This window comes from Erithacus rubecula (genome assembly GCF_903797595.1).
Source record: "Erithacus rubecula genome assembly, chromosome: 16".
NCBI lineage: Eukaryota > Metazoa > Chordata > Aves > Passeriformes > Muscicapidae > Erithacus > Erithacus rubecula.
The window spans coordinates 12,737,353-12,761,527 of record NC_136668.1 but is presented as its reverse complement, the minus strand read 5'-3'; the positions used below and the strand labels follow the sequence as shown (position 1 = coordinate 12,761,527).

General features: G+C 52.5%; 1 protein-coding gene across 3 annotated transcripts in view; it reads right to left on the bottom strand.

Moving 5' to 3' along the window:
• The window catches only part of LARP1 (La ribonucleoprotein 1, translational regulator), a 44,377-nt gene that overhangs the window by 7,489 nt on the left and 12,713 nt on the right, over window positions 1-24,175 (bottom strand). For 2 of the 3 annotated variants that reach the window (XM_079319802.1, XM_079319804.1), the window contains exons 2-15: window positions 21,587-21,613; window positions 9,049-9,110; window positions 7,463-7,528; window positions 6,580-6,751; window positions 5,877-6,008; window positions 5,613-5,756; window positions 4,808-4,970; window positions 4,459-4,603; window positions 4,098-4,272; window positions 3,098-3,267; window positions 2,488-2,847; window positions 1,254-1,377; window positions 475-680; window positions 283-389 (exon numbers count right to left, since the gene is read on the bottom strand). In XM_079319802.1, the coding sequence (XP_079175928.1) occupies window positions 283-389; window positions 475-680; window positions 1,254-1,377; window positions 2,488-2,847; window positions 3,098-3,267; window positions 4,098-4,272; window positions 4,459-4,603; window positions 4,808-4,970; window positions 5,613-5,756; window positions 5,877-6,008; window positions 6,580-6,751; window positions 7,463-7,528; window positions 9,049-9,110; window positions 21,587-21,613 (2,053 nt within the window). The remainder of the gene's footprint in view (window positions 1-282; window positions 390-474; window positions 681-1,253; window positions 1,378-2,487; window positions 2,848-3,097; window positions 3,268-4,097; window positions 4,273-4,458; window positions 4,604-4,807; window positions 4,971-5,612; window positions 5,757-5,876; window positions 6,009-6,579; window positions 6,752-7,462; window positions 7,529-9,048; window positions 9,111-21,586; window positions 21,614-24,175) is intronic. The other variant, XM_079319803.1, reaches the window with a different exon arrangement.

Sequence of the window (24,175 nt, the reverse complement as noted above, 5' to 3'; positions counted from 1 at the left end):
TTGGTCCCACCCACGCCCTGTCACAATCCTGGGTTTGGGACATGAGCCATGGAGCAGCATACTAGGAAGGGGACCTATGTTTCTAATTAAGTCTCATCTTGCTACTCTCCAAGGCTACAGATTTTCTCCAAGCCTTTCCAGGAAGGGCAGGTTTGATCTCTATCCTTTCTGCAGTCACCTAACAGGAGACCTCCCCTGCAAGACCAGATGCTGCCTTTGCCCTTCCTTCCCCCAGCCCCTCCCTTTCCCCTTTCTGCCTCCCCACCATGCTGTCTCTGGTACCTGATGGAGGCAGTGCGGGGCCTGTGCTCCCTGGAGTCCATCACCCAGCCCACGTGGCACTCCATCGGGGGGTTCGAACTGTGCCTCGTCTTCCTCTTGCGCGGAGTCTGCAAGACACGGCGCATCAGGGATGTGCTCCCTCCTCCTCAGGCTGTGAGCCCAGCTCCTGCCCCCAGCCCAGCCTGCTCCCACCTTGGCATCTATCGTCCTGCCCTCCTTCACCACGGGGTAGAAGCGGGGCGTCTGCGTCGGGTCCTTGAGCTGCGGCGTGCGCGGCGTGCGCGGCGTGCGGGCGTTGCGGTAGTTGGGCGATTCTGGGACAGTGGTGGGCAGAGAGCGGGCGATGCTGGAGGGCTCGGGGACTCCAAAGAGCTTGTTGGCCAAAGCGTCTGTGGGTACTGCAGGGACAAACCCCACCTGGGTCAGCCTGGGCTCTGGGCACCCCAGTGTCACCCCCACCCAGCAGATGGGGCAGGAACGCAGGGACACAGCCCAGCTCTCCCACACAAACAGCTTGAAATGCAGTTTGGCCAGAAAGCCCAAATCCTAGCAGCAGATGCCTAGAGCTCCCCACAAGGTATCAGCTTCCTAGTGCTTAACAGCAGCAATAAATCCCTGTCCCCAAGGACACAGCCCTGGTGTCACACAGCAGGCAGCTGCATTCCAAGTACTCAGGAAGGCTCTAAGATGAAAGCCAAATGCCAGGAACTACATCTGAGTCTGACACAGTTCCCTCACTCCACTGGGACACCCCTACTTTTGGGCTGCTCTTCTAGAGCACCACAGCATTCAGCTGGAAGAGCATCACTAATCTGGGAAAAATGCAGCTCAGAATATCCTGGGAACTAGATAATCCACCACACCTGTGACCCCAGTTCCTTCTTCCCAGCTGCTACCCAGCCTCCAAGAACCTCTCAGCATGAGAAGCCTGGACAAATTTGGTCCCCACCCATTCACACCCCATCTCTTACCTTGCTGGAACCTGGGGGGACCAGGAGGGACTTCCTGGTTTGGATCCACGGGGGGCTCTGGGGTCAGGGTGTCAAACTGCTCCCTGCTGATCATATTCACTTTCTTGAAGTTCTCCACCTCTTGCTGCATTGGAGGAAGAAGATGGTGAAGAAACCACTCACCCCATCACAACCATGGCTCTACTTGAGCAACAGCCACAACACTGGGCACCAAGGGCAGCCACAGAGCCTGGGTGCCCAGAGGAAACATGAGCAGGAAGGGAGATATAGCAGAGAGAAAACTGGGCACTGCACAGTTGGGTTTTCAGGCCACATCTGAGCCATTGATGCTGCCAAGCTTTCAGGGAACCCACAAGGCAGCTTCACTAACCAGCACCTGCCTCTCTCAGGCTTTGACCATGGTCAGGGCCAGTGCAGTAAAGCTCAAGATAAGCTCAGTGACCCATTCTTGCCCAGGACCCCCTGCCACCATTTTGTGTCCCTAGAGCCCCCCTCCCCACAGCCATGCTAGCAGCAGGGCACAGTGCTCCCATGGATCTGAAGGGCCCACAACATACACTGTCCTTGTCACCCTCAGCTGTCACCTCAGAGAGCAGCATTGCTTCAGCAATGGGCCAGGTATCAAACTTGTAAGAACTGAGCCAGCTGGGACCTCCAATAAATCATCCCATCTCACAGCTATGATTTCTATCACTGAATGAATCTAGGCAAGTCCCCAGAAGTGAGAGTCACCAAGTTGGGACCCAAACGTTTCAAAACAGCAGATGGGCTTTCTATAAAAAGCCCATGTCTGTGCAAACTGACACCAAAACGGAGAAGAGCACAGGCCAAGTGCAGCTCAGCCATCTATGAATCCATCCCCAACACATGCCACAAAGCACAGGGCATTAAGGGCAGTGCAGAAACACCCAGTTCCCCTCACAGATCTGGCAGTGCCAGCCAAGATCCTGGCTGACAGCAGAACAATGGGCCCCACGTTCCAGGTCACCTCACTACTGGCACTTTGTTTACTGGCTGTAGCCTCACCTCTGGCTACAGCACACAGGGTGTTTATCCCCGGTATGGCCAAACACAATGCTGGGAGCCAAGAATCCCAAACACTGCAAGAGGACTAATCCCAGCTTAGCTCTACCCCACGAGCAGCCTGTAACCCCCTGCACTGCCCTTTTCACCCCAGCCCAGCAGCCCCTGCCGCACACAGGGCTCCCCACAGATCCCTGCCAGCCGCTCTCACCTTGATCTGCGAATACTCGGGCTCGAACTGCTCTGTCCACAGGTCCTGCTCATAGTAGTAGAGCCCATCGTTGATGACCTTGGCCAGCTCTGAGCTCATCTTGGCGCGGGAGGTGTGGTTGCCGGTGCGGTCGCCGCCGGGGTGCCGGCGCAGGTACGGGGGCGTCTGTGTCACGATCAGGATCTTGTTGACGTCGCGGTCGTCGATCTCGTAGTCAGAGTCCTCGTCTGACCAGTCGGTGAAGGTGTTCTTGCGCCCATCCATCTGCTCCATCTCCTCATCAAACAGGAAGTCCAGCTCCTCGGGTTCATCTTGGTCCTTCTGCTTCTGCTGCTGCGGTGTCTTTGACTCCTCTGCTTTCTGCAGGTAGGGGGCCAAGGGTGGCACAGGGTACAGACCACACAGCGACACAAGACCCTTGGTTTATTACCCCAGCCCCTCTGGGGAGAAGGCTTCATGTACACCACTGAGGAGCTCCAAGGGGCTCAGATGGAAACAGGAGAGACTGATCACTCCCAACACACCCTACTTAACTGAGCCTGCCCATGTAAGACCCAAGTCACCCCAGTCACTGGGAGACCCCCAGTCCAAAAGCTCCCACATCACTTACCTTGGGCCTGGCTGGGGAAGGTCGGGGTCTCTTCTTCACTTCAATCCATGTCTCTGAATCCAGGTCTGGCAGACTTGTGGACAGGCCTTTGGGCATTGTCTTCAGGTTACTGACCTCCTCTGTTTTGGTGGGGACTGGGCTGGCAGCACGTGGGGAGCCTGGAGCAGACTCTGGAGCCAACAAAAGCCACAAACTGCTTCAGAGGGAGGGAGGGAACCCAGGGGATGTAGTTATGAATCACCCAACCATTCTGGCAGCATGGCACAGCCTGCAGGACTAACTGGCATGCAGTGGCCAAGGTTTACCAGCACAGTGCCCACAGCTGCTAGAGTGGGAATCTCCAGTTAAGCCTATGATGCCAGGGGTGGCCATAGAGCTCTGCAGGTGACAGCTTCCCAGGCACACAAAGCCCTAAAGCAGGTGCTCTGCTGCTCTCTGGGAAACCTTCCTGAGAGTCTGGAGCCAGATCTTCTTCCATCAAAACTCTTACAACACTACCAAGATCCTTCACATGGGCTCTCAGGCCCAGCCCTGCCAGCCTCCATGGGATGGCGTGACAAGAGCATGGGAAGTCTATGAAGGACAGAAGATTTTTCTGTAACACTTAGTTGACAGCTCCCCAGCTGCTGCCCAATTTGTGCCCAGTATCTCCTCAAAAAGTAAACGAAGACTGGATTCACAAGTGTCCTCTGCTCTAACCAGCACTTGTAGACTATTTCCAGGCAAGCCAAGAGACTTTCAGCAGGACTCACTCTCTCTGAATCCCTTCAGCCCTAGCAGAAGACAAGCCACACTCAAGTCTCTCACACTACCCTATATCTGGAGACATCAGAATTCTGGGGGTCCAAGGACAGACAGAGCCCACACCAGCTCCTACCACCAAGCAGAAAGGCAGTGGTAGAGCCCTGCCCTGGGAACACTCCTGACACTCAGGGTCTCAGTTGTGCTGCAGTCCCAGCACTGCATCCCACACCTCCCTCCACATTCCCCCAGTGCTCACCAGTCTCCTTCTGGAAGCTCTGCCGGGGCACAAACTCGGGGCAATTGATAAACTGTGAGAAGTCTGTCTGTGTGTAATCTGCCATAGGAGGGCCAGGCAGAGCCCATTTTTCTGGCTGCTCTTTTCTCCTGATCTTCTCATCCACGATTTCCACCACCTTGCTGTCTTTCAGAGCCTGGAACCAAGCAGCACTTGGTTAACTTAGGGGTCAGCCCAAGCCATTCCTCTCTGGGAGGAATAACAGGAGGCAGGAGCAAATCAAGGACAAGGGAACACTTGCACCTCATCCACAGCGAACAGGCATTACACAGGGGTGGTGAGAAGCAGAACAAGGAGGAAAGGAGACTTTCCTTGCCCTCACCTTGATGATGAGGCTGATGTCAGTGGTGAGTGCCTGCACGCGGTGGAAGCTGGCGATCAGCGTGATGGGCAGGAAGCCGTCCGAGTCCATCTTGCGGCGCAGGAAGAAGTCTCGCTCCAGGTTGTCCACACTGAAGTAATATTCTCTGCATGGACAATGTGGCAGTGAGAGGAAGCCCCAAACCACCATCCTCTGGGCACCCCCGAGGAAATAACCCACACACACACTGAGGGGAGCAAGCCTGGGGAGCCCAGACACTAAAAGCACAGTCAACACCTTGTCTCTAACCCCTCCCATGGGATTGGCTGCACAGTCCCCAGCAGCAACAAGGACAGGAGGTGGTGCTCACATCTGCCTCTTGATGTAGTCCTTGAGCAGCTCCTGGTCCACGCTGTAGAGCTCAGCACTGCTGATGTTGTCGAAGTAGTAGGTGATGTTGCTGGCGTATTTCTGGGTGCGGGAGCCGTCCGAGCCCTCGAATTTCCGGTATCCGTACTGGTAGTCAAAGTGCCCTGGGGAGGCCAGGAAGGGTCAGCACTGAGCCCCTGGGATCTGCCAAACAGGCTGTACTGCCAGATGGGGCTGGACTCCTGCACAAATACTTCCCTCTTCCTGAGGATTGATCCCCTGGAAGCCCACAGAGGAGCAATCACATCCCTCATCCTCCTGCTCTGTGCCTCTGCCACAGAAGAGGCCAGGAACCCCCTTATCCAAGGGCAACTGAGCAGTCCAGCTGACACATGAAGGCTCTACACTGAAGCTGCATCAGTGTTAGCACAGACACTGCTCAAATTCCAGGGAGGATGCTCTTCCTCACCCAAGCTATGAGTCCTGCTTGGCTCTCAAATGGCATAAAGCCTTCACAGACTATCAACATGCTTCAATTCCTGCTCACAGAGGCATTGCAAGGGGCACTTGGCTTAAGTAGCAGGAAGATACCTGCTTTTATAAAACACTAGTAAGAATTACCTGCTTTGTTAACAGCAGCTCAATTTACCAGCTGGAATGACCTGCCACAGTATTTCCCTGTACCTCCGGAGCGCTCTGCCCTCCCCAGCCCACTTCTGAGCCCCATGTCTCTCAGGCACACAGACACGGAGCTCTGCAGGCAGTGTCACCCTCCCTGCAGTCACAGGAGCACACGCAGTGCTCACCTCCCCGGCCCCGGCCCCGGCCCCTGCCCCGGCCGCGGCCCCGGCCCCGGAAGGTTCCTCGCACGGCGCCTCCCTCGCTCTTGACGCTGCACGTCTCATCGTGGTCCTGCCAGCTGCGCTCGTGCTTGTTGTCGGGGTGCCAGCCTGCACACACGGGAAGGAGAGGCAGGAGGGTGTTAGGGCATTGCCCTGGAGCGAGCCTGCTGCCCCAGGGCTTGCTCTGCCCCGTGGCCAGGCCAGGAGCGGGTCCCAGCCCAGTCCCACCTTTGAGCTCGCTGCGGTTGTTGGAGGGGTGCCTGTGCTGCTCGTTTTGCCGGTTGTTCCGAGAGGCTGTTTTGTCCCTAGGCACCTCTGACTTCATGTCTATCTGTAGAGGGACCCACTTGTGTTTGTTGCCTGCAAAAGGACAGGGTTTGGGTGTGACAGGTTCAGAATGTGCCTGCTTCCCCCCCAACAGCCCCTCTTGCCACACAGTCCTCACACATGGAGGGGAGAAAGCAGCAGAGCCTTTTGGACAGACCCTGTCCTCTGACATCCCTCCAGGCCTCAATGGATGCAGAAAAGCTCTGACCAGGCCTCTGAGACATGGAGGGACATGAGTTAGAACTTGCCTGTAGCAATTGTCACAGCATTTGTCCTTCCTCTGTCCCCTTCTGCCTGCCCAGGCTCAGGCCAGACTGAGCCCATGTGTCAACTGCAGCTGATACAACCCACAGTGAGAGATGTTCTGAGCCACCATGGAGCACACTGCTCCTGCCCTGCCCCTTCTTGGGCCCTGCTCCATCTGCTCCCACCAAAATGACACCTGAAGCCTGCAAACACCTTTTCCCACAGCTGTCCCTGCACTGGGATCATGTCCTGCAGCAAGGAATCCAGGGAAGGCAGAGGATGCCTCCACCTGCCTGTGGGTTGGGGAGGGGGAGACAAGCTGAGCCTGAGGGACTGTCCCCACCACCTACTGCCTTACCTTTTTTCTTCTGGGCTGACTTCTGGTTGTCATCATCACCATTCTTCTCCTCCCCAGACTCATCAGATTTGGTTTTCAGGCTCTCTTTGCCATCACTCCCATCCCCCTTCTCCTGCTCTTTCATGTCTTTCTTGACAGGCAGCTTCCGAAGGGATGGTGTTTTGTGTGGCTGCTGAGGACACACCAGTGCAGAAAGGTGTGAGAGGTGGGAGTAGTGAGGAGCTGGAGCAGACCCCAGCTGTCCCACCAGGAGCAGGATCACTTTGCTCTAGGCTGGGTGCATCCCTGCTCTGTATCTCCCAGAACTGTCCTGCTCCTAGGGAAGGGCTCATTGAGACATCAGGATGGGCTGACAGGGAGACCTTGTGCTCATGGCTGGGTTTGTCCTGTAAGGGGATCAGACTGCCCCAGGGACAAAAGGGTGAGTGACCACCTTGCCCTGACAGACAGCCAGGAGCCAGCAGAGCAGCACCCAAAAATAGAAAGGTTTCAGTGACACCCATGTCCTCAGCAGGGAGGAAGGGCGAAGCCCCTTCAGCACACCAAACCTTTCTCTTGCATTTTCAGTTCCTCCTGTGGAACTCCTGACTTTGGCCCAGTCCCTTCCTGCACAGAGCAGCCCTGAGGAGGGCAGCTCTGGGAGCTGGCCTACCTGCTCCAGCCAGCCCAGGGTTCAGACAGGGCTCCAGGTTCCCAGAATAGCACTGAGGGAGGGAGTCTGCCACAGGGGCAGCCCTAAAAGGAAATTCCCTGCACACTATTCCTGGCTGCTCTGCACTGACACTCAGCACCCCAAATGGCCTGGCTCAGGCAGTGCTTCCAGAGGGATAGGGAGGTCTGCAAGGGCCTCATCCTGTCCATCACAGTGGTTCAGTGTTCTCACCTGGACACTCTTGTGGGCTATTTCTCCAGGTGTTGGCCAATTTGTGGCATCACCAAAGTCACCAACCTTGTAGCAAAGAGAAAAGGTTCCATTAGTGCACAAAGCTGCAGGTGTTCCCTGCAGCAGGGAAGAATGCTTTCCACCCACCACTGTCCCACAAACAGCTGTCCCCAGGAGGCTGGAGGGGGACACCCACCACACTGTACATAAACAGCCCTTTCCTCACCAAAGCAGGAACCCTGAACTAATTACAGATAGCTGCAGACAAGTTTATGTCCCTCAGATGTTGTAACAAGGCTGTCACCACTCCTGCAAGCTCCCAGCCTCTCACCAAATATTCTGCCCCAGCAGCAGCATTTGGCAGCAAGCTGCCCAGGGTAATTCACTCAGTCACAGGCACCATCTTTTGGACAGGGAAAGCACTCAGCTTACAGCATTCTGAACACACCTGGAGCAACCACATCCCACTGAAGAAGCTCTTCCACCTAGTGGCAGTCACAGCCCCAATGAAGTGCCCAACTACAACCACCATGTGCTGCCAACAAAGCAAGGGGACATTCTCAGAGTAGGTGAGAAAATTCAAGGGGAAGGGAACTCCCTTATTACAGTCACCCCATGGGGGATCAACTACTCCTCTGCTGAATGAATGACCTGCTCACTACCATCATTTCTATCTCTCTTAGGTTTCAGAGGACCTGCAGGACACAGAAAAGAAGCCAAACAGCTGCCCAGGTACCAAATGAATCATGGCTGGGCACTGAGTTTATCTGGGCACAGAAACTCCTCCTTGCCCTTGTGGGATTATTATTTCTGAATTAATTTGGAGTCAAATTAATTTTTTATCCCTCAGGAGATCACATCTTTACATGCAGGTGCCATGCTCCTCTGCCCAGGAGGCAAGTTTCCTGGGAAAACCAATTGCAGTGCAGGGCCATGCCTGTTTCACAGAGAGGAGCACCTTTCACCCCCAGGGCTCTTCTCTCTCCAAAATGGAATGAAGAAGCAAAGTCCTATCAAGTTGCAGATATATCTGCACTGGCTGCTGGGAGCCAACAGCCCCTGCCCCCAGCTGTGCCCCAAAAGAAACAGTCCCTCCATGACACTGATTCCCTGGAACAAATTGCCCTGGCTCCTCCAGAGTTGCTTTGTCTGACATCAATTCCCCTGGCTCTCTGTGGGCCAGAGAGGAACAGACTGCACAGGGAAGGACAGAGCTGCAGGCACAGCACTGTCACCACCCTGCCTGCACTGCAGAGCTGGGCACAGGCTGAGCCCACAAGGAATCTGGGGTGTCCTCACAGTGGGGTGAAAGGTTTTCCACACCCAGGACTCCTCCAAGTGCCTCCCTGTTAGCAGGAAGGTGAGAAACTCTCCCGTGACCTAGTGGGCAGAAAACCAGACAGAGCAACATGCAAGACCCTTAAAATGCTGAAGAAGAGATAGAAGACAAGGCCAGCACATCAACTTCTCCACAACCAAGCTTGTGAAGGGAGAGCTCTGCTCTCCAGACCCTTGAAAGGCTCAAGCAGCACTGAAACTGCACCAGAAACTGAGGCCCAGCAAGAGGAGAGCAGACACAGCCTTACCTTGCTTCCTTTCCTCTGCCTCGGGTTTGCAGCCCTCACCACTTTTGCTGGAGTTGTGAGTTCTGCAAGGGAAGGACAACAGAAGTGTTAAAACACAGCTGAGGGCTATGGGTAGGAGTGTTGGCTCTGGAGAGAAGTGGGTAGGAAACAAAGCAGCTCCCCCTTCAGCAAAGGAGGGCTAAGAGGAAAAGGTAAATACAAAACATAGCCAGCTCCTGACTTGAGTCTCAGAACTGCTCCATTAAGATCAGAAAACTCCTGACCAATCCAGGTGGCCCAGAGATGGACTTTTAACCCCATCCTGCTGCAGGAAGACACTCCCTGCCTTAGCTCTGCCCTCCCCTCCTGCCCTTGCCAGCCAGGGAGGGGGGGCAAGGAGCTCAGCTCATGCTGCAGAGCACCCACAGAACAGCAGAACAAACACGCCCTTCAAAAGCCAAGGCCCATCATGGCACCATGAGGCTGGTGCTCCCCAGGGAGCAGAGCAGGGCTCTGACACAGGGACACAGAAGGCTCTGGCTGCTGAATCCTCATTTGAATTCAGCATCCCAGCAGGGACAGCAAGTTCAGGAGAGGAAATGTACAGAGAGAATGAGCCAGATACATCCTAAATCCTGTTACAGCCAAAAGTATTTAGGCACTAAAACACCTCTGGGGTGTTTCAAGACAGAGTGAAACCATCAGGGTTCACACCACCACAGACCTTATAGTAAGTCAAGATCTCAACCTCACCATCTTGGCTCCAGCTCACATGCCACCTCCTTACAAGCAAAAACACGAATACAACTTGCTTTGTGTCACTCAGGTCTAGCTGCAAGGTGCTCTGATCAGGCTCACATAGGGCACACAGAGTCTGAGCAGCAGAGCAGCCCAACTCTGCCCAACACAAACCAGCCCCAAGGACAGGGGTGAGGGTCTCCTCCAGGACACTGGTGCTCCCCGGGGGGAGGAGAGCCCACTGCACCCTGCCCTGAAGGGCAGCCTGAGCCAGGTACCAGGCTCCTGCATAGGATTTCTGCTGACTCACTGACTCTGGTTCAAAAAAAAGCAGCCCTGACTAGGGTAGGGTGAGGGTGGGAGGATCAGGCTATCTGGGGATGCCCCAGGAAACACCCTGAGTAGCCTATTCAGCTCTGCTCAAAGCTGCCTTTGATCTCCTTGGAAAGGCTGGACAACTTTGCCTGGATGATCAAAACCGGTCCCCTTCTGAGCCTCAAAACCAGTGATTCATCCTGCCCTTGCTCAGAGCTGGAGGCTTTGAAGTGTCAGGAAGGCAGAGTCAAGCATGACAGGACAGAGCCATGTGCACTCCCCTTCCCCAACTTCTTTCTCTATGGCTCCTGCATGGAGATTTCAATTCCAGAAGAGTCCAAGCTCTCAGCTGGGTTCCTGCATCCTCCTCTTTTTCCCCAGGACCTCTCCAACCCACCTGCAGTGCCTCCCTCCATGAGCAGCAGCAGTCCCACGTGTCCCTCATTTATACCATGTGCACTTCATTGAGAATCCTGGCTCCATGGCACAAAGCTTGCCACAAGGCTTTTAAACTTCCCTACTAGTGTAGGAAGAGCCAGCACTTTCAAAACAGCCCCCAAAATCCTCCACTCAATGCCCACAGATGTCACCAACTAAATATAGCTTCAAAAGGCACCAGCACAAACCCACAGCCAGCCTGCTTTTCCACAGATGCAGAGCACCCCTGCCTGCTCCAAAGCACTGCCAGGACTGGCACAGCCTGATGAGGCTCTGGGGCTGGGCACAGCAGGGCTCCCTCTCCCCCTGCAAGGATCCATCCAGGCGCCTGCACCCCCTGCACAGCAATGGCATCCAGCCCTTTCCTCCGGCTGCTTCACCTCAGGAGCCCTCCAGCCATAGATGTCCTCCTGCTTTTTTTATGGGAACCAGTCAGAGAGGGACCTCACCAGCAGCAGTGAAAGAGGACGAAGGGGCACAGGCTGCAGGGGCAGGTGCTGCAGAGATGGAGTCTGCGGGGGAGGGAGGAGATTGTTTGAAACAAGTTCTGCCGCTTTCCTTATCTGCAAGATATGAACAGGGATCCCTTATCTCGCTGAGGTGCTGAGAAGACTAATTAGCATTTGCAGAGCACTGCAGAAGACAAAACACAAAGCAAAGGGCTGCAGTCCAGCAGGGAGGCTGCTGCCTGCTCCAGGCTGGGACTGCGGGCACGTGGAGCATGGATGGAGCCGGGATCCAGCAATTCATGGTGGAGACCAAAGCAGGAGACCGAGAGGGTGTGACTGTGCTGGGGGACACGGCCAGACACAGCACCTGCTGAGCCAAGACCACGACAAGCAGAGGCCATGGCTGCCTGGCACCCTCCAGGGCACAGCAGCACATCTTGTGGTCCTCAGCTGAAAAGACCCCCTGCAGGAGAACCCAACTGCATCAGCCTGGGAAGTGGAGAGCAAGTGTGTGCTGCTCATCCCACACAGGAGCTCAGCACTAGCAGCAAGGGACACTGGATACTGCCTTGGTTCACAGCTCAGCCTTTCCAAGCTGCTGACACATGTCTCAGACCTCTGGGCATCTCACAACCAGCCCTCCTTTTGCATCTGTTTGGTGGCAGTAAGTAATTTCAGTTGCACCAGCAGTGCCTGATCACCTCCTGAAAAACAGGGCGCCTCTGTGTGAGGGGACAGACAAAACAGCTGCAGCAGGAGCCAGGGCTTCAGTGGTGTGAGGCTGGCACGGGGACAGTGGGCAGGGAAGCAAGGAGCAGCTTTGCCTGCAGCCACAGAGCAGATGCTGGCACAGACAAGAACAGAAAAGCAGGTCTCGAGTTTTGACCTGCTGCCTGCAGCCAGAACCTGATCATTTGCCTGGCCATGAGATTGCCCAGCCACGAGGAGATTATTCCCCAGCAACCAAGGGATGAGGCACAAGTGGGAGCACCCACAGCAGCCCCAGTGCTGCCATCATAGCCAAACCCTTCCCGTGGCTGTGCCACAGCCAGAGCACTCACTCATTTGGACACTCACACCCCAATGCAGCTGACAAACACTAAGGGAAAGGCTGTGCAGACACCTCGTGCTTTCCTGCAGCCCACCCACACTTGGCTCAGGCACAGTGCCCTGGGGTGGGAGGCTCACAGGGGCATCCAGGTGAGCAAACACCTCTTATCTGGAAGAAGAACCCTTGCACAAGGACCAGACAGCCACAGTGACAGCAAAGCCATAGCTAAATGTCCCTCCACCTCAAAGGGACATAGGTCATAGGACCACTGAACTCAGTCAAGGAGACATTTCTACTACCTTATCTGGGAAAATGAAACTAAACACCCAGCAACTAGTTTCCTGCCTTTCCCTGCATCCAATGGAACTTATAATGGAATTTTAGAGAAGATAAATGAAGCGAGGGAATAAACCTGCAGAGACCTGGCATTACTGGAGAAATACCTGTGCCTACAGCAAGAATGCTGTAATGCCTGCTCCAGGGGTACCACTCATGTGCAAGGGCAGGCCAGGGCTCTGAGAACCCCAGCAGCAGCTGGGACAGCCTCAGAGGGCAGCCCAGGCTCCCAGCAGGAAGGCAGAGCCCTCAGCTCTGGCACACTGTCCCCCTGACACAGCACCCCTCCTTACCCAGCAGCCAGGTCGACAGAAAGGAGCCATCCTGCTCCCTGCTCCACAGCCTGGCACTGCCAGAAACTGCTGATAAAGGTGGTTCCAAGCCAAGAGCCTGGACTTTGAGCTGAAGGGGCTGAGGCAGGGGCGCATGCTCTGTGATGCAGCTCCTGATGGGGCTGTGAGAGCCAAACCAGTATCCCCAGTTTCCCCAGAGCCCTGGCAGGAGCTCGAGGGTGCTGTGTGGGACAGACAGCCACGTGCCCAGCAGGCCACCAGGATCCACTTCCCTCTTCTGTCCAAAAATAATCCTCCCTCCTTCCCACACTCCACAGAACACTCCTGGCACATGTGAAGACTAAGTCATAACCAACACAACAGGACACTTGCTCTGGCATTGAGGTTTGGGTGAGAAAGAACAAGTGAAGCTGGGACAAGAGTGATCTGAGAAAAATGTTTTAAAATTTTTCTGTGTGGGATTAGATGTTTTTCCAGAAGATAGGTCCTTCAGAGTCATTTCATGAGGGCAGAAGAATCCCTCCTGGGGTACTGATAAACAGGAAAGATGTGGTAAAACAGCACCAACCTGCAAAGAAACTCCCATTGAACAGACCCAGCAGGCAACCAGCCACAGCCAGGCCTGCCAGGAGCCCACTGTGGCTGCAAGAATCCCCTTCCTGGCCTAAAAGACCTAGGGACCCAACAGAGAACAGCTCCAAAGGTGTATCCCCATTTTCCCAACATGGGAAACTCAGGGCACTAACCCTGTCCCCTTCCTGGCTCCAGGCCTCAAGCAATCTCTCTCCCAGGATGGCCTGATGTGCACAGCAGCAGGGGCATGGCATGGATTCAGAGTCTCCTGTGGCACTCACTGTCCATGCACTCAGAGCAGGACTTGGAGTCTGAGCCTGCCCAAGCCATCAGAGGCCACAGCTGGTGAGCTTCATGTGCTGCACCAGCAGAGACATCAGCAGCACCAGTCCTGCAGGCCAGATGTGACCTGCAAGAAAACAGCAGCCCCACCAGCAGCCTGCCTCCTGCAGACAGTGACACAGCTCTTTTCTTTCTGAGTGCATCCCAAAGAGGACTGAAGTTACAGAGAAGCCTTGGGGAATGGGTAAACACATTATGCCCCTTTTGTGGGTTTCTGCACCAGCAAGAGGCTGTGATGGGCAACACACCCTTGCTGTAAAGGGGCTGAGAAGCACCAGCAGATGGGAGGGGACCTCAGCCTCCCCAGGGAGCCAGCTGGCAGCACCCCTGTGTGAAGAGGTGCAGATATCCCCAGAGACCAATCAGCAGATCCAGCTCTGCCCTGCCTCCCAAGGAGCTGCTCCCAGCACAGCCTCAGCTGTGTGCCAGAGCTGAGATGGGAAACACTTGTCGCTGCAGCTCCACACACCAGCAGGAAAGCCTGGGATTTATAGCACTGACTGCTTGGCATGCTCACATCTTGCTGAAGGCATCACAAGGCACACAAAGCCAGAAAGGTTCAGGACAGGCTCAGCCCACAGACTGCACCTCCTCTAGGTCTGCAATGTTTTACAGCTCTACCTCCCACCAAATCACAGTTGCAGCCAGAGGGGAAACAAGGGAGCATTGGATGGAGTTCTGTGGCAGCTTTAAATGAGCTGTTATCACAAGAACATCTTCCAGCACAAACAGGTTGGTGTCTCCACAAGAGGGGCTCCCAGCTGCTCCTGGGGACTGCAGAGAACCACAACTGGGCCCATCACTTGCAGCATGTGGTCTCACAGCTCCCAGCAGGCAGCATTTGGCCTTGTCACAAAGGTAAGAGGAGTATCTGCAACACCTCAGCAATATCTGAAGTTACCAGTATATGCAAGAAAAACTGCAGAAGAATGGCAGCAAGGTCAGGACCAAGCAGAAGACCAGTTCCTTAAGATGGATGGCAGGATTCAAGCTTGTAAAGTACATGGGAAGCCTGCTCAGGCAGGTACTGTAGCTCAAAGCCTTCCAAGCAATTTCCCACAGCTCCTCAGCAGAAGCTCCACCGTACAAGCCCTACTGTAAGAGCAAAGGAAGCAAGGAGCTGCCTACACCTCTGCAATGTAAGCTCTGCAACTGCTGCAAAGATCACTCGCTAAAAATAACTTCAAAAAGGGCATCTGACAGCTCCACAGAGAGCATGAGAACACTCCCACCTGGGTGTTCCAGGCAGCTCCGGGAGCTCAGCAGTTTGCCCTGGAAAAGTGCAGGGGGGAGGCTGGGGTACAAGGCAGGTAGTGCCAGGACAGCATTGTCACAGGCTGAGTGAGCCTCAGAGCTCTAATCCCAGCTCTCCAAGCCCTCACATCCCTCAGCTGACAGTCCTGAAAGCCCCGGAAGAGGAGGAGCAGCTCAAGACATGTGCAGAGCCCATCTCTGCGACAGCACAGATCCTCACAGCGAGCAGGGGCTTCAGTCAGACCACAGCCCTCCTCAAGGAGTGAGCAACAGCACTGCTCCTCCACACTCACCAAGCTGATACAAGCTCTACACACAGGCATTATCTGCAGGCTCTGACCTTTATTTCCAGAGTAAACAAGGGGCAGGAAGGGTCTGGACTTATCAAAAATGCATGAACATCTTCACTGCAGCCTCTCAGTCCAAGACACAAATGCTTCAACTCATGCCCAAGCTACACTCCAGGAGGAGTGGGTTAGGAAATGCCAACAGGCATTTTTAACATTAACAGTGTCAGTGAGGCACCCTGGATTCTTCCTGGCACAGACAGACACTACTAAACGTAGCAAATGAACTCCCTCTTAAGGGTGAGTGACATTTTTCCACCACCTTTTCAAGCAAACCTTTTCCCTGAAGAGGATTTCTAGGAAACTCCTGACACACAATCCATGCTCACAGCCCTGCACACGATTGCTGAGACACCAGGCACACACACAATGAGATGGCACATGAACCACCTTCTGCTCAGTGCTCTACAAAAAAAAATGAATCCTAAACTAAGGATTCTCTCCAGGGGAAGCCAATGGCTCCCAGAAACCAAAAAGCATCACACAGGGGACACAGCCAAGGTCACCCAGCTGACCAGACTTCAGAAACTGTCAAAATGAGGAAACTGGGCTGACTCAGGCCCCCAAAGCTGCTGAGCCAGCCCATCCTCTCTGAGCATGGAAAAGGCACCCACCACCACCTCTGCAGGAGAGGCTACTCCAGCACCAGTGCCTGACCCAGCACATCTGTGCACACACATCTCCAGCTGGCAGAGCACACCACCAGCAATTCCTCTGCCAGCAGGGAAGGCAGAAAAGCTTCCAAGGACACCTGTGAACACTCAGGTTAAATGATTCAGGGAGAGGGGCTGAAAAAGCTGGTGGTGCTCCAGGAAAACACCATGTCAGCCTGGGCCCCTGAGAAAAGGCACGAGTCCATCCAGCTGCTGCTCCAGGCACGAGGCACAGCAAGGACACCAGCGCTGGGACACGAGGGCACCTGAGGCAAGGCTGCAGGGGCCCAGGGCGTGGAACTGAGCCAAATCATGGAGGAGATTGAGGGTCAGGCCCTGCCCCAAGCCTGCTCAGAGACCAGCTGATAGTTCCTGACCTAAAAACTAAAATCAGTGGTAGGGGAGAGAGAGGGTTGACATGAAGAGGAACTATGGGATAGCAAGGGAAGACACCAGGCAAGACTCACAACTACTTATAAAACAATAAAAAAAACCAACTCAACCCACTCACCTTCGGGGACAAGTGATTTGCAAATTACAAGGGGGTGTCCACCCTCCAGGAGAGAGCAGGAGCAGTTTCCTCTGCTCCCCTGTACCTCTGCTGCACCGTTCTGCCTATCTGCCAGGCTCTAATGAAAAGCTAGTTAACAGTTAATTATTACCCATTCAGATACACGATCCCCTACTCTGACTGCAGGCTGGGAGGGATAAAGCAGTCACGTGATGCAAAAATCCCGACCTTATAAAAGCACAGGCAACTATATTTAGTTGGCAAAACGATGACCTAGCGAGCCTGCTCCTCCCTGGCCCCCCCTCAGAGGAGCTGAGCTGCCACCTCCCAGGATCCTACCCCCATGGCACCTGGGAGGACCCTCAGCCAGCAGGAGCTGTAATTCTTAAATCAGGAACAGCTGGCACAGGAGCAAGCCCTGTGTGCACATCAGGCTATCCTGGGTGCAGGGGCCAGACCAGCACACAGCCCAGGCTGGGGGGACCCTCCCTGCCCATCCTCAGCAGCTGGTCACCCTGTCAGCAGCAAAAGCTGATAAGCACCAAGAGCAACAAACAGGGGCCTAGCCAAGGTCCTGGACTTTATGTTAAAGCAGGAGGCACACTGGGAACCTGGCTAGTATGACCAGCACAGGAGACACATTCAGGGGCAGTGCTCCAGCTGCTGGCTTCTCCATGGGGCAGCACCATTGCTGTGGACAGATGGCCCTAGAAAAAAGGTGCAACAACAAAATCCAAGAGTGTCCCTCTGCAGAGAAAGAGTTTCAAAGCAGAAAAAAACCCCAAAAATCCTGAGGAGCAGACATCATCAATCTCTTGACATCAGCAGCAGGGTGCTCTCTGCCTGCATCCCGCTGCAGCCAGCGTCGCCCGTAGCACGAGCCAGACGAGGTCACTGTGACTGCCCCGTGCCCAACCCGTGCTGACACCATCCCTTTCATGGCCGTCAGCCTCTTCTGCAGCTGCATCTGGGGACTTGGAAGCTGACAAAACCCTTCCTGGCAAGCATCTGGTGCGTCTCACTGTAAATATTTAACAAGGAAGAGACAGGAATCGAGAGCCAAGCGCCTGCAGAGAGACCCTCCAGCTCCAAGCACTCACACTGTCTAGGAGGAGACTGTGCAGCTCCCACTGTGCCAGAGGAGGGGGAGATGGGTCATACAAGGCAAAAGTGCAAACTGCACAGAATATGCCTCTGGAAAACCTGTCATCTCAAAGAACAGAATGGGTTTCCAGAAAGGAGACTGTGATGTAACTCATAACATCATTCCAAGTTCCTCCCGCTGTGGTTCCTGTACCTTCCTGGCTACTTTTGCACAGGCATCCCTGCAGGATCAGTGTCCCCTGAGCAGTGACCACTTGCTAAGTGACCACTTAACCTTGCCCTCAGCCTGAACAGCTGCAGACCTGCCCCCCTGACTGCATAGAACAAGAAGAGACTGAGCAGCAGCTCAGCTTGTGAGGCCAAGGAAGACAAATACAGCACTGTGCAGAAATCCAGCTCCATCTCCAGGGGAAAGTCATAGTGATTTGGTGGTAGGAGCAGGTGCAGCAAACTTTCCTAGGAATTTAGGGAGGGCATACCTAGGTCTCCCACTAAACAGGGTGTCTCCATAAATGAGCTGAAGAAATCTTACAGTCTCATGACCACCTGGAATATACTGAGCACAGGTATGGGGGCTTCCTCCTGTTGGTGAATTCAAAGCATTAAAATCATGACAAGGCACTCAAATACCCCTGAGATCTTTGAGAGCAAGCAGGACTTCTTTCTGTGCTGCTTCAGGATTACTGTACCTCAGCTGAGCTGACTTCAGGGCATGCTTTTCCAAGCAGAAGATACATCATCCTCACTCATGTCCCCCACCTTAAGTGGGATGCAATGACATTCCAGGTTTTTCTAAGTAAATTGAGACAGCAACTTCTTTCATGAGTCCACAGCCACATGAATCCTGCTGCATAAACCACTCTCTCTAATAAAGCTAATTGCAGTACTACAGGTGGCTGCCTCCCATGTCAATACAGAGCATAAAAGAGTACAACACCCTAATCAGACAGTCTTCCCAAAGGATTCAGGAATACCCAACTAGAAAAATGTGCAACATAGCAGTTTTTCTAATTTAAAGATCCATCTCCTCTCCTTTTATTTCTAAAGGATTAAAAACCACCTCCTTGCAGTGGCAGCATCACCCTCATCTCTTTATGGAAAACTTCACAGCATTTAATTCAAAGAGGCATTTATAAACTCAATAAAGATCTCAGACACTGCTGACAGCTGAACAAAATGATCAGGTCAGGGTGCAGCAGATGAAAAAAAGTCATCAGGAGTGGTGAAACCAAGACAGAGCACCACTTACTGCTCTGTTAAACACCAGCACATCCACAACTGCACCCTGCAGTCAGCTCCGGTCTCTGGAATTCAACAAGGGCACAGGGCTGTTACACTGCTCAAAGAAAAGCAATTAAATCACCAAGAGGCAGCTCCTTGAGAGGTGAGGCTAAAAAGGCTGGGATCCTCCACCAGGAGAGGAGGAGGGCTGGCTGCAGCATGCAGGAGGGCACAGGCACAGCACACTGAGCTAGCAGGAGATCCACTTCAAGTGGGAAAAGTGTGCTCCCTTCCAGAGCAGGGAGCCAATTTCACATAGTAGCAAGTCCTGAACAGCATCAGCTGCGTGGCAGAAGTTTGGTGTTCACAGTGAAGTCATCCACAGACACCCAGGTGGCAAATGTTCCCTCCTCAGCAGCAGGAGTGGGAATGGAGAGTGTGTCCCTCTGCCCACCAAGCCCAGCCCTGCATCTCAAGGGTGCTGAAGTCTCAGTTTTCCATCTGAACTCCAGATCACATGGTTTGGAATGGCTTCTTCTGAAAAGCCCCCTACAGCTGCCAAATCCTGCTTGTGGGATGTGGGAGAGGAGGGGACTGGGGCACTGCTGTGCCAGACAGAAGGAAAGTGAGGCCTCTCTCTATTTGCAAACACTGTTAGGTAAGTGGGACACAAACACTGCTGCTCTTCCACCTCCACAGTGCCCGCACGTGACACGGGGATGATCCAGGCTGAGGATCCAGGCTGAGGGCAGGACACCACTGGCATCCACATGCCAACAAGCAGGAACATGCTCTGGGGCACAATACAGCTACTGTGCCTACAAAATGGCTGAATTTTGGCTCAGGCACCCCACCTATGCAATTCCCAACCCTGATACTGCAACTCAGCATCTTCCATCACTCTGCTGATCATTTCCTTGGGAAAAGGCCAAAACACTTCTCACCCAGAGTGGAAAACAGCCATACAGACACACCTGTCTTCACAAGATTAAGATTAAAAAATAGACCCCTGACATGTGTGGGAGCTCTGGTGACCAGAGTAAACTGACTCATTCAATAACCTCAGCAAATAAAAGGTGAGGTAGTCAAACCCAACAGCCTGAGGAGTGCACAACAATTCTGGTGGCAGGAGCAGTGTCACTGTGCCTTTGCCTGCTGCCTTCACACTTCACTGTGTTGTGAGATACCATGGCTTTCAGATAAGCTTAGTGCATGGGAAGAAAAAGCATGGCACCAGCTTTAAGGCTTTTCTGGAGAAAAGTATGAGAAAGACTACACAGTGTCCTGTGCAGCTACCATTTAGAGGAATCCTGTTTAAGCTTTAACTTATCTCCTAAAAAACACAGAGAACTGTAAAAAAAAGCCCCAAGCTCTGTAGGTGATGTTTTCTGCAATACTGCTGACATGTAACAAACACTTTCTGAAGTGCTATCATCTGCTGCAGACACACACTCATGCCCCACCCTGGAGGCAGCTGTGCAAGGTCCCCAACCAGCTGGAGAACAGAAGATGGAGTAGTGCCAAGCAAAGGACATCTCTGAGTTCACAGCACAAGCAGACAAAACCCAATACCCAAAAAAGATAGATCTTCAGCAAGGTGGAGAAAAATCTCCTAAAAACTCAACAGATGGGAATACATCTTTGCTCTTCAAAACCCTAATATTTCACTCTTATATGTTAAGAAAGCAAGAAAACCATGAGGGACTTGAAAATGTGGAATCAAAGTCTTAATCCAGTGCATCTAATTGTACACCATGGCCTTGTTAGCCAGCTAGAGCTCTGGAAACACATCCATAACTTCCATCCCTCTGTTCAGTTCAGCAAGCTGAATTACAGTGCCTTCAGTGTTACACCAGACCACTCTAAACCAGTGAGTTATTTGCACTGAAATCAGCTTTAAGACACCAGAGCTGATTTCCATACTTCAATGCCACCACCATCAACAGCAATTTACCCTCACTCTATCCATGAACTGGTGACATGGGATCCCAAGCAAAGCCAAAGATGGACATCAGAAATGGACACAGTGACACACCTGGGGTGACACAAGGCCAAGTCAGTACTGACTTCCATTGCCAGTGCCTTTGCTATGGCACAGCCAGGCTCTCACTGACTGATCCTGGTATCACTGGTTAAAACACAGAATCCTGGCACTCCCACAACATCAGTCTGGATGAGGAGCTTCTGGCAATTTGGGAAAGGCACGAATTGAGACCATCAATATCTGCTTCTGAAAACTACATTCCTTTCCTGATTTGAAACCTGAATCCAGAGCAACCTCCCTCTCCCAGCAAGGCTGCACACACCACTGGGACCAGGAAATTTTTTCTTTGCACTGATGGCAACACAGTGAGTACCTTGGTTGTCCTTAACAGCAAGACTCAACAGCAACACACAAGACTACAAGCCATGGGAGAGCTCTGTGCCTTTCCAAAGTATTGCAAATTCAAATGTATATCCTCAGGTTCATAGACACATCTGTATACAGGTAACATATAAACAACAACAATCTGAGTTACATTTGCATCTTGACACGTCAGTGTTTTCAATTATGAGTGATGACCAAGACCTACAAGTTCCCAAACTCCTTCACCCCGGACATCCCAATTTGCTATGCTACAATGTATGAGAGGAAAGAACCTTCCAGCTGTTTAGTCATCACTACATGAAAGCACAGATGTCACTGCTATACATGAATGACCAAATATTAGAGGTTTGTTTGGGAAGTTTTTTTGCTTCGGTTTTTGGGTGGGGCTTTTTGGGGTTTTGTTTGTGGCTTGGCTTTGTTTTTTTTAAAATTAATGTCCATTGCATATTCCAGACTGCATGTACCAGTCTTCTAAGTTCAGGTAGAGCTGACTCTGAAGAAAGAGAAGTGCAGGGAAGGCAAGGGAGAAGGAGGCTTGAAGAGTTCCATTTTTATTTAATACATACCAGACTGGCCGTCAGCTGGAAATATATCTGTAAAAGACAAAAAAAAAAAAAAAAAGATCAGTATTGGTTGCAGGTGGAGTGCAAATCATATTTAAAAGGTCTCCTCTCTTGATTTGTTTGCTTTAGCTAAACAGAGGAAGTATTTTCTTAGTATCTCAAGTTAAACATCAATCCAGTTTGGAACCCACCTCAATTCAACCGCTTGTTGTAAGAAAGATTTTGAAGGAGTCTGTGTTTACCCAAATGAGCTGCTCTCATAAATAAACTTCTGTATGGGCTTCTAGCAGACAGCAATGAACAACAAAAAAGGTTGTTGAGATGTATGAAGATCCACAAAATTAGCTACTAAGCAGCAACATCAGATGGAAATCTACAGAGAACATCTAACAGGGAGCACAGGTGGAAGCAGAGGCAAAAGGCAAGGGAGTTTTCTTTGGATCCTTCTTGGTTTTGCAGCCACAAGGGACACGAGCAGCTGTGCCTGGCCCTAACAGCACCTACACCAGACACACAGCTCCATCACCAAAGGGACACCCAGGGCCTGGGCACATCACACCAGCAAACCCCTTCCCTCTCCCAGCTCAGGACTCTGTCAGCAGGCACAGGCCACTTCATGGGACACTGGAGTCTGGGGGGTTCAGAGCCCAAAACTGATTATTCAACCTCCCCAGCCCCCCAGGCTCTTTCCAGTCAGAGGTACAGGCCTCCTCTTGGAGGGTCTTATGTATTGCCAGGAAGATGTTTACTTAAGTAGCTGGAAGGACAAGACTTTTCATTTAAGGAGCACACAGGACAGTGTGTGTGGAAAATCCCAGTTGATAAAGGCTCCCCCAGAAGATATGAAAACAGTACTTTTGAGAGAGCAATGCATTATGTTTTCTTCAAGGATCCCAGAAGAGGAGGGGGAAGGAAGGCTGCCAGCAAGGCAAGGTCCTCCTGGGACAGGGGCAGGCCCCTGGCTCCTGCTTATCAGCCACCCAAAACACACATTCAGCTGGAAAGTCACAAGAGTTGCAGCAAGGACTACCCCTCAGGCAGGGCAATGCTCTCTGGCCTGGGCTCAGCTCATGCAAAAACAGCAAAAACACCCCTCTGCCAAAATAACTTCTGTTTCTCTTCCTCTGACTTGCACCATTCAAAGCATTCTCAGGCAGGGATGTTTTCATCCCACATAGGAACAGAAGAGCCAAGTGGAGCAAAAATACCCAGAAGTTAAATCAAGACTCCTCTCTACCATTATTAGAGATATGGTCTGTGGCCATTTGAAGGCATGATATCAAGGACAGCCCAGCACACCTAGAACAGTCTCCAAGCACCAGTTTGGGTCCTTTGCAAATTGTATGTTCTACTGCAATCCTCTACCAGCCCACAACCCAAATGCATTTAAACATCTTGTATTTCTGTATGGTCACTGAGGAGTTCAGGCTTCTACATCAGCAAGCTGAAACTTCCTGTATTTCACTGAATCATAAAATTGTTAAGGTTTGAAAAGACCTTAAAGATCTCAAACAACATATAATTTATTTCCCTACTGGGGCTTCTCTGCAAAGGAACAAGATAGTAACACTGGTATCCCACCTGTTTGGATCAGCTGTACCAGATGTTACCAAAAACCAGAACAAATAACACTACCACAATGGCTGATAAAATGAACTCCTTTGTGCCAGCCAAGAATTTAGCAAAGTCAGGTTTTGGCAAATGTTCCCCTTGCTGTACCCTGAGGGGTGCAGTTCTGCAGTCTGCATTCCTGCTAGGCTGTCCACCAACTCCTCATAAACACACCACAGCAGAACCAGCCATTCACAATAGGTCTGGGCTCTGGACACCACAAATGCCACCAAATCAGGCAGCAGCTGCAGGTGACCCATCAGCAACACCTCCTATCAGACAGGTCACCACCACAACTCCAAACTCACATTCCCTCAAGGTCTCTTCTCACTCAGCTCAGTGCTGTATTCCCCACTGTCCTGTCCTGCTCTAGATGTGCAGCCAGGCTCTCCTGAGCTCAGCCATACTCTACAGCAGCCTTGCCACTACATTTCTTAGAAAAGCAGTGGCTCTACTCAGTGGCTGAGGTCAGTAGAAAGCAAGGACCACGTGTGATGGCCAAGGGCAGATCCAACTCACATTCACCTCAAGAGGTTTGCCAGGGCGACTCCTGTCAAGGAAAAACACTTGCATCCAGTGTTTTGCCCAGTGCTCAGCCCCTTGTCTGGGAGAGGCTGGCCTTGTCCAACTCATCACACTCTGATTAACAGTTTTAACTCCAAGCTCTTCAGAGCAGGCTGAGAACCCTGGGCTTGCAGGCAGCTCTCCCCAGAGCTGAGAACATGCAGAGAGCAACCAGTCTGCAGGACTTGCTTTGAAAAACAGGGCTGCAGGGAGACACATCTGAGGCAGGGCTGGTGAGGGACCAGCAGCCACTATGACCCCTTTGGGATACTTTTGTTTCTCACTATGCACCCAAAACTAGAAAATGATCTTGTGTCGGAACAAAGGGACTGCAATCACCACGGGAACCAGTGATCTCTTCACCACAGCACCAGTCTCTGCAGAGAAAGGTATTTCCCAAGTCCCTGACCATTCTCC